The sequence below is a fragment of the Guillardia theta genome (genome assembly GCF_000315625.1).
Source record: "Guillardia theta CCMP2712 unplaced genomic scaffold GUITHscaffold_107, whole genome shotgun sequence".
NCBI lineage: Eukaryota > Cryptophyceae > Pyrenomonadales > Geminigeraceae > Guillardia > Guillardia theta.
In genome coordinates, this window is record NW_005434567.1 from 211,506 (window position 1) to 220,659 (window position 9,154).

A 9,154-nucleotide genomic window follows, 5' to 3' on the forward strand; every position below is an offset into this window, starting at 1 on the left:
AGAGAGAGAGAGAGAGAGAGAGAGAGAGAGAGAGAGAGAGAGAGAGAGAGAGAGAGAGAGAGAGAGAGAGAGAGAGAGAGAGAGAGAGAGGAGGAGGAGGAGGAGGAGAGAGAGTGTGGGCGCTGGAGGAGAGGAGGAGAAGAGAGATGTGTCAGGAGCAGAAAACTCAAACCAAGGGAATTACGTTGTTCAAGTATGCAAAACCAGCGTCAATACCAGCTGAATCAATCCTTGAAAAAACAAGTCAGAAACGAGAAAGTTGTTGAGATGAAGAAAAGAAGGAAGTAGATGGAAAGAGTAGGAGAGAAGGAAGGAAAATGAGTTGAGACGAAAACAACGGAAATGTTCATCACCACCATCACCATCACCATCACCATCACCATCACCATCACCATCACCATCACCATCATTGTCATCGTCATCATATATCGTACCGAATGCTCAGCAACAAATCACTGTAGAGAGTTGTTGCTCCAACAGCTGTGTGAACAAGTTCCTGCATGAAGATAAGGCCAAAGCAAAGATCTCCTCCTCTCTCCTCCTGCTCCTGCTCCTGCCCCTGCCCCTGCTCCTGCTCCTGCTCCTGCTCCTCTCCTATCCTGCTCCTCACCTCCATCTCTTCCTCTTCCTCTTCCTCCTCTCACCGGAGTTCGAAGGAAGCTTGCCCACAGGGTGTCCATGTAAGCATGAGTGTCACGGTTGGCAGCCTGGAACTACCATCAGAGAAACAAGGAGGGGAGGGTGGAAGGGGAAGTGAAAGAGAGAGGAAGGAGGGACGGTGAGCGGGGAATAGGAAACGAAGGACAGGCGGAAGGGAGCGGGGGTAGGAAGAGCAGAGAGAAGGGAGCGGGGGTAGGAAGAGCAGGGAGCAGGGAACAAAGAGCAGGGTTTCATTGCCACCTGGTAGTAGCAGGTGTTGACCCTTGCGTCGGCGTACTTGGAGCAGGCATAGTACTTGTGAAGCTGATTGAGATTCTTCTTCTGTATGACTAGGACGTGAGCACAGCAGAAACTGAGGAGTTGGAACAAGGATGAACGGTGAACACGGGATGAAGAACAAGGGTGAGGAGTCGGGGTCGGAGTAGGAGCAGGAAGAGGAGGAGCAGGACCAGGACCAGGAGAGGGAACAGGAGAGCGAGCAGGAGGGGTGACGAGGAGAACGATGACAAGGAGCAGGAGAAGGGGTAGGAGGAGGAGGGGTAGGAGGATGAGCAGGAGCAGCAGGAGGAGCAGGAGGAGCAGGAGGAGCAGGAGGAGCAGGAGGAGCAAGAGAAGCAGGAGGAGCAGGACGAGCAGGAGGAGAGGTGCTCTTGTGCGGGAGGGAAATTTCATTGTCACCTCGGTAACGTAGCGCACTGTCTTGCCGTAGACTTCCTTCGGGCGATCCTCCCAGGCCTTGAAGTCGTCCTTGTTCGATGCAAGTCAGAGGAGGAGGAAGAGGAGGAGGAGCAGGAGCAGGAGCCGGAGCCGGAGCAAAGGAAGAGACGGGGAAGAACGAGGACGCGATGACATATGCAGGAATGAAGACGAGAAGAATGAGGTAGAGGAAGAGGAAGAGGAAGAGGAAGAGGAAGAGGAAGAGGAAGAGGAAGAGGCAGAGGCAGAGGATGTAACGTACGTGCGAGGCATCATGCACGAGGATAATCTCCTTGATATAATCTCTCTTGGCGACGTTGCGGATGGCGAGATGGAGGTTGATGCCGGGGTTTCTTTCCGGCAAGGTTCAAAGAGTGGGACAGAGGAGAAGAGGAGGGGAGGGGAGGGAAGAGGAGGGGAGGGGAGGGAAGGGGAGGGAAGAGGAGGGAAGGGGAGGGGAGAGGAGAGGAGGAGGGGGGGGGGAAGGGGGCGGGAAGAGCACTAGGAGAGAGGAGAGGAGAGGAGAGAGGGGGGAGAGGGAGAGGGAGATCAGGGGAAAGAGAGGAGAGGAGGAGGGGGAGAGAAGGGGCGGGGAGATAAGTGGGGACCATGGGGTGAGCAGAGCAGAGCAGATGGAGAAGAGCGAAAAGACGGACGAGAGAAAAGCAGGAAGAGAGGGAGAGCAGGGCAAAGAGAGTGAGAGAGACCTGAAAACAAACACTGCTGCTGCTTTGAAACTCTGCCCATAGGAAAAAAAATTAAAAGTGATCCGAGAGTTTAACCAGGGAATTCTGAGAACAACAGGAAGACAAACGCTAAGAGTCGAAGTGTTCCAATTCATGCAAGAACAGTCTTGGCCGAGATCAAGATGGTAAAACAAGAGAAGATGGCAAAAGATGCCAACAGGAGACGCACTCAAGAAAACGATACGATACAAGTACAGAACGAGAAAATAAGAAACCGCAACGACAAGACAACAATAGGAGAAACAGTACATCAATGTTTTACAACATACTCTCGTGAGCGCTCTTGTCCCCTCTCCCTCCCTCCCTCCCTCCCTCCCTCCCTCCCTCACCTTCCTCACTATCGACTGCTTCTTCAGCGCGGCCTTGGCCTGCTCTGCTGCCGAGGAGACGCCTTGGTGGTGCTGGAGCAGGTGCGCAGTGATCTGCTCGATGTCCTTGATCTGAAGAGACATGCTCTTACAACAGCAAGTCACAAGCTCTCTCTCTCAACCTCCTTCTTCAGCATCTTGTGCATACTCGTAACCAACTAGCACAGCACAGGATCAGAGGTCTACCGGGACGGCGGTGCTCGAGTGGACCTTGGTTTGGCCCCTTCCCCTGCCTTTGGGCTCCCCCGCAAGGATCCGGTCGGAGTGATATGCGATCACCAGGGCAAAGAAGATCACGCCGAGGATGACCATGGCGTTGGCCCGCATGTTCCTGCACCGCCTGCATCAGAGACGAAGTGGACAAGGAGAGAGAGAGGGAGGGAGGGAGGGAGGGAGGGAGGGAGGGAGGGAGGGACAGAGGGAGGTAGGTAGGAAGGTAGGGAGGGAGGGACAAAGGGAGGGAGGGAGGGAGGGAGGGAGGAAGATTGGGAAGGGGGGTAGGGGGAGCTAAGGGGGAACGGGGGAGGGGACTGAGGAGACTTGCCTGACGTCATCAAGGAAGCTGTGCATAACTCCCAAGCTCGTGTTGGGAGCGACCCGTTGTTGTCTCATCCTCAAGGGACCTGCTCGGCACCATCAGCTCCCTCCCTCCATCGCTCCTCGCTCCTCCTAGAGAATGCTTCTGGCCACCTCAACCTCCCTTGCTCGGATCGCCCAATAGGAGGAGCGCACCTCCGACATTTCTCCTCGCTACTTCGTCATCAGGGACACGGATCAACTTCAACTTTCCCTGCACACGCTCTCGCGCTACCCCATCCTGCCACCGTGCCCCTACCACCTCACCAGCAGTTCGCCATGTTCGCGCTCCGCAAGACTGATGAGATCGCTATCACTCCTAATGACTGCACTTCCTGTGCTCGTCTCTTCCTCCTCGCCCTCTAGCTCCTCCCTGTTCAACGATACCGCTGAGCGGCTCGCTCCCTTTCCTCGCCATGAAAGAGCCGTCCCCCGCCCTCGTCAGTCTTCTCCGAATGGCATGCTCTCCTTCGAGCCATCGTCGCTCTCCAACCAGGTGTCTCTCACCTATCATCATCCTCTAGGAGCATGATCTATGTTCCTCCTCCTCCTCCTCCTCCTCCTCCTCCTCCTCCTCCTCCTCCTCCTTCTCTGACCTCTACATCCCTCCCTCTCAACCCTCCCCAGCTCCCGCCGTGATGACCAGGCGACCACCCTCATCCCCTACCAGCCGTCCCGGGGCCCGGGCCGCGCCGGGCCGCCCGGCCGCGACCGTGACTGAGTCGGTCACCGACCGTCCGAGTCGGCAGCCTCTTGGTCCCGGCCCGGCCCGGACACTCAGTCAGCAGGTCCGGCACTGATGCTGAGCTCGTCAAGAACTTGAACCAGCGGGCAGTCCGCAGCCCCGGGGCCTGGCCGCTGCCGCCGGGGCGGCCCACTAGCGGCTCCGACTGTGATCGGATGGTACTTGAAAACTTCAGGGACTGAAAGTTAACACACGCTACCGGATACCTGTGCGGATACCTGTGCGGATACCTGTGCGGATACCTGTGCGGATACTCACCTGTCAAATCACAATGGACACCGTCGAAAGCCGCGTCCAAGGAGGTTGCAGATCATCGGATGCCTGGAAGGAAGAGGAGAAAGAAGGACTCCGAGGAATTTGGAGGAGGAGGAACTTATGAGAGAGGGAAGGAGGCTGGATGAAAGTTCAGGAGATGCCTGAAGGTCTAGCGGTCAAAGGACGAGACTGAGGAGGTAGCCTGGCATGGAGGTGCATGCGGAGGGGTGAACGTTCTAAAGGACTATCACTCTCCTCTGCTGCCATCATTGTTGAGAGAGTTGGATAACTGATTCCTGATGATGATTTGTCGCGTATTCGATTTTGATTGACGCCGGACGTTTCGAACAAATAGAGAACGTGCAGCTGTCGAACAAATAGAGAACGTACAGCAGAGAACGTGCAGAATGTGCAGCAAATGATGGCTTCTTGACAAAGAGGTCCCAACGAGATGATGTAGATACATATTGTGAGAACAGTAGATGTCAATCAGCTTGTTCTGTCAAGGATGATGATGAAAGGAGATGTACAATCTACTCTCTACGTCCTCCCCTCCCCTCTCCCCTCCTCGCCCTCTCCCCTCTCCTTCCTCGCCCGCGGTGCATCCTCTGAAATTATGACACATATCTTCCTCGCTCTTCATCCCTCTCTGCCAGTCTCTGCCAGTCTCTCCCTCTCTCCCTCTCTGTTTCCTTCCCTCGTTTCATCTTTCCCCATGCATTGAGTCAGCCAACGTCCATGATGGCGGACGATCATCATGCATCATCATCTGAATCATCTCTATCAATCTCACTGCTGTACCACATACGCCATGCTGATCGCCATGGGTAACAGGATCGCACTTGTTCTGTACATGCCGGTAGACTGAGCAGGAGGCGAAGCGTGGGAGGAGGACACGCTCTCGCCGCAGCCATGCTGTCGGCATCCATGGTGTACAACGGGTATTCATCACGAAACCTGGCGGAGGAGGACGGTCTGCAACCTCAGATCTGCCCGCCGGTGTGCGAGACCTGGTTCGAGATCCTGCCTGGGATGAACTACGAACTTTGGCTATCGGGAAAGAGGGCAGCTCATGGCGACAGGTAAGACTGTATGCTAGCTCAGTCCTTGCTGCCATCTCCTCTGCTCTTCCCGCCATCCCTGCTTTCTGACTCCTCTACTCTTTCCCATCATCCTTGCTATTGACTCCTCCTCTCATTCGCCTTCAATCTATATTACTGTCTCCTCGCCCTTCCTCCATCCTCCATCCTCGCTGCTGTTCTCCTCTCCTTTCCTCTTCCCCCTCCACTCCTTCATCTCTTCCGTTAACCTCTGCGGCAGGTTTGAGCTCGCTGCTCGCTTCCAGAGAAGTTTTGTGCGGCGGGATGGCGATCAGGAGATCTACGTCAAGATCAAGAAGCATACAGTAGAGGTGCCAGCTTCTCTGCCCTCCTACTCTGGCTCTCTCCTTCCTCCTGCATCCCCCTCCTCCCTCTCAACTTCCTTCCTCTACCATCAAGTCTCCCCTTCCACCCCCACCCCGCCCTCCCCCGCCCTCTCTCTTCCTCTCCCCTTCCCACCACTCTCTCCTCTCTCACGCATCTTGACCGTGTTTTCCTTCGGCCTGCCTCCCCTTACTATCCTTCAAGGGCTCGATCTACATCTCCGAGTACGATGTCAAGTGTCTGTATAGTCAGATCGGCTTCCAGGTCGAATGCAAAGGTCAGTGCCAGTCTGCTGTACATTGAAGATCCTCCCTCCTCCTCCCTCCCTCCTCCCTCCTCCCTCCTCCCTCCTCCCTCCTCCCTCCCTCCTCCTCCCTCTCTCCACCCTCCTCTCTCCTCCCTTCGTTGACCTTTTGTCATCCTCCAAACTGCTCGTTCTTCCTCCTCTCTCATTTCTGCCTCATCTTCTCTCTTCTTATCTTTTCTTGCACGCGCTCCCTTCTCCTCCTCTGCTCCTCTTTCTTCCATCTTGGCGTGCGTCCCAACCAGCTTGCAGGTACCCTCAGGATCATGCCGGACGATGTTCTCCGCTTGTTCCAGTTCAACGATCCCGACAGCATCCAGCTCGACTTCAGCTGCAAGGACTGCGTCTTGCTCTGGAGCTTTCAGGAAGTCGGGATCAGCATGGAGGTGCCTTGCAGGTGCCGAGCTGGAGCAGGTCTGACAAGGAGCAGGCCATGGCGGATTTCGCGTATCATCGAGACGCGCAGGCGCTCATCATCGTGCTGCTGGGGGAGGAGGAGCTCGTGGACAAGCTGAGGCACTCGGCACCATACAGCATCCATATTCCAGTGGTAGGCGGGCTGGAGGAGAAGCAGGGGGGCAGAGAAGAGGAGGTGGCGGTGGAAGGGGAAGGATGAGGAAGAGGGAGGAGGAGGAGGAGGAGGAGGAGGAGGGAGGAGGGAGAAGGAGCACGGCAAATCTCAGTGATGATGTTCCCGAGCAGATTTTCATCAAGAAGTCTGACCTGCAGTATTTGTCCTCCTTCGATGGATACGTGACGGTATACAACCTCAAGCTCCCCCTGCCTCTCTTCCTCCTCATGACCATCTCTCCCCATCAGACCCCTTCCTCCCCTCCCTCCTCTGTCGTCTCCCCCTCTACTCCCCGTTCCCTCCCCTCGTCTCCGCTAAACTTCATCTCTACTTGTATCCCCTCCCGTGCTCTCTTCCGTGTCGTGTACTTTTTGCTTCTCTACTTCGCTTCCCTTGTCATCGCCCTGACATCGTTTCAGGTCATCAAGCGCATCCCAGAAAGCGCCATGCTGATGGCAGGTCGATGAAAATCCTCTTCCTCCCTCTCTCCTCCTCTCCCTCTCTTCCTCCCCCTCTCCTGCTCTCCCTCTCCTCCTCTCCCTTCAGTTTCCCTCTCCTCCTCTGCCTTTCCATCAACATGACCAACAACGGCAAACACGACCACCTCTTTGCTCCCTCCTCACCCTGAGTTCGCTTGCCGGGCAGGTCTTGTCTCCGAGATTCAAGGGCAGTCGCTGGACTGGGTCGACCCAACGTCGGTCGATCGCAAGCAAGTGATCCGGTCGATGCTCTTCGACGTTCACTTCCAGGACGGAAAGAAGCTGCGTATCACAGCAGGGATGACGATAGAGGTTTACGGGGAGCTCAAAGGTGAGGGGGAGGATCGAGATCAAGGAGGGAGGAAATGTCGCGCTGACGTCTCTAACTCTGCTGCTCCCGCTCCTCGTCTGCATCTTCTTAGAACCACTCCCTCCCTCTCCTCATCTCCTCAGCATACCCCCTCCCTCCTCCTCCTCCCTCCTCCTCCCCCTCAGCAAGCTGACGCTGCATTCCCATGCAGACATTCGGTCGATGGCAAAGAGGAAAATCGTCAACAACGAGAACATTCAGCATGACATCGGGGCCCTGATCGACGACTATCAGAAGAGGTCAGTCTCACGGCTGCAACTTGAAACCTCAACGGTCATCGTCGCTGACGCGTCCTCTCACAGCAAGACGGAGATTCAGAAGCAGATCAGAGCTGCCGAGCTCGAGCGGCAGCAGGGGTTGATCATGCCAAGGCAGAAGGCGGTAGGCAGTGAGAGGAGGAGGAGGAGGAGGAGAGCGAGTGGAGATGATACACCAGGAGGAGGAGGAGGAGGAGAGCGAGTGGAGATGATACACCAGGAGGAGGAGGAGGAGCTTACGTTTCAACCCAGACGCGCAGAGAGTCTCTTGTAGACATGTTATCACCTGGGAGGAGGGACGACGTGTTCATGATGGCTGTCAAGTCCGAGCTCTTTCTCAAAGAGGAGGAGAGGGAGGAGGAGGAAGAGGAGGACGCGACGTGGACGAAGGGCAGGGACGTAAGTTCTGGTAAGAAGCGAGCTGCCTTGCCGGGTCCACCAAATCCTCACACGCCGCAGATGTCAAGATGCTCGTCAAGAGTCCACGGGGGGGTGGAGCCAGGTCTCCTGCGAGGGTAGCTCCCCAGCTTCAGGGTCCCCAGCACATAGAGGAGGAGCAGGAGGAGGGGAAGGAGTCGTGGGTTATCGCGCGCCTGCAGAGGTACTCCCTCTGCCTCAAGGGTTTGCTAGTCCTTTCCCTCATCGTCGCCGCCATCGCTATCCCCGTCGCCATCTCCCTCTCCAAGAAAGGCAGCGACTGGCAAGTCACCCCCGACGCCCCTTCCAAGTCCCCTGCCTCCCTCCTGCCCGACGGCGGGGCCGCGGCTCCTCCCGCCCTGGACCTGACGACCTACGTGCTCATGCGGATCGGGCTGGTCGGCTTGACCCCTGCTGACGTGGTAGGAAGGGAGAGCAAGACCTGCTGTGCGGTCAAGTGCCTAATGGACGACCCCAGCTGGGGGTGTGACATCCCAGTTGGGGGAGGCCTCCCTGCAAAGTGCACCGCAGAGGCGCTGGCGCGCCTCTCCTGCGCCTTCGAGGGGATCTTCTTCTCAAGCAGGAGGAGCGTGGAGGAAAAGAACGTCAGCCTGGCCGTCAGGATCTACACCCCCTCCTCCTCTGGGGGGCAGCTTGCTCAGTTGGTAGACCAGCCCTCTTTCATCTTCAACTTCCCCCGCCAGCTCTCTGACCTCGGCGTCCCTGGCGTCCTCTCCTCCTCCCTCCTCTCCTCCTCCGTCCTCTTTGCCGGCGGGACGACGGCCCCACCTACAACCCCAGCTCCCCTCGTCTACTGCGAGCCTTTCCGAGCTCCCCAGAACGGCCTTGTCTTGCCCTCCAGCGGCCTCGCGCCCGTCGGGCAGAAGATAAGGGTGAGATACGGCCCTCCACGTCACCTACGAGCTGAGAAGCCATTTTGACATCCTTGCCAGGTGTACTGCTCAGCTGGGGCCCGGATGGAGCTCGCCAAGGGTGCGACAGTAGACCCGCAGTGCCTGGAGGACAGAAACTTTACTGCTGGCCCCACCTGCACTTCCTGCCCAGCTGGGAAATTCATTTCCCAGCCCGCCCACACTTTGACATCGTGTCAAACCTGCCCAGCAGGGACCTTCTCAGCTGGGACCTCCCCCAGCACCTGCACTTCCTGTCCCTTGGGGTCCTATCAGTCGGCTGCTGGGGCGAGCTCGTGCCTCTCCTGTCCCACTGGTAAGGAAACAATGAGAACAATTCTTCTCCCTCCTCTTTTCTCCCCTCCTTTCCCCCCC

General features: G+C 56.9%; 2 protein-coding genes across 2 annotated transcripts in view; both read left to right on the top strand.

The window, feature by feature from the left end:
* GUITHDRAFT_155207 (hypothetical protein) overlaps window positions 1–1,896 on the top strand; it is a 34,161-nt gene extending 32,265 nt beyond the window's left edge. Inside the window, exon 3 of the mRNA XM_005823525.1 lies at window positions 1,880–1,896. The gene's annotated coding sequence lies outside the window, so the exon portion shown is untranslated. The remainder of the gene's footprint in view (window positions 1–1,879) is intronic.
* Window positions 1,897–8,971: 7,075 nt separating this feature from the next.
* Window positions 8,972–9,154, top strand: part of GUITHDRAFT_60426 (hypothetical protein) — a gene marked incomplete at both ends in the record, with an annotated part of 1,912 nt that continues 1,729 nt past the window's right edge. Inside the window, one exon of the mRNA XM_005823526.1 lies at window positions 8,972–9,075. Within this exon, the coding sequence (XP_005823583.1) occupies window positions 8,972–9,075 (104 nt within the window). The remainder of the gene's footprint in view (window positions 9,076–9,154) is intronic.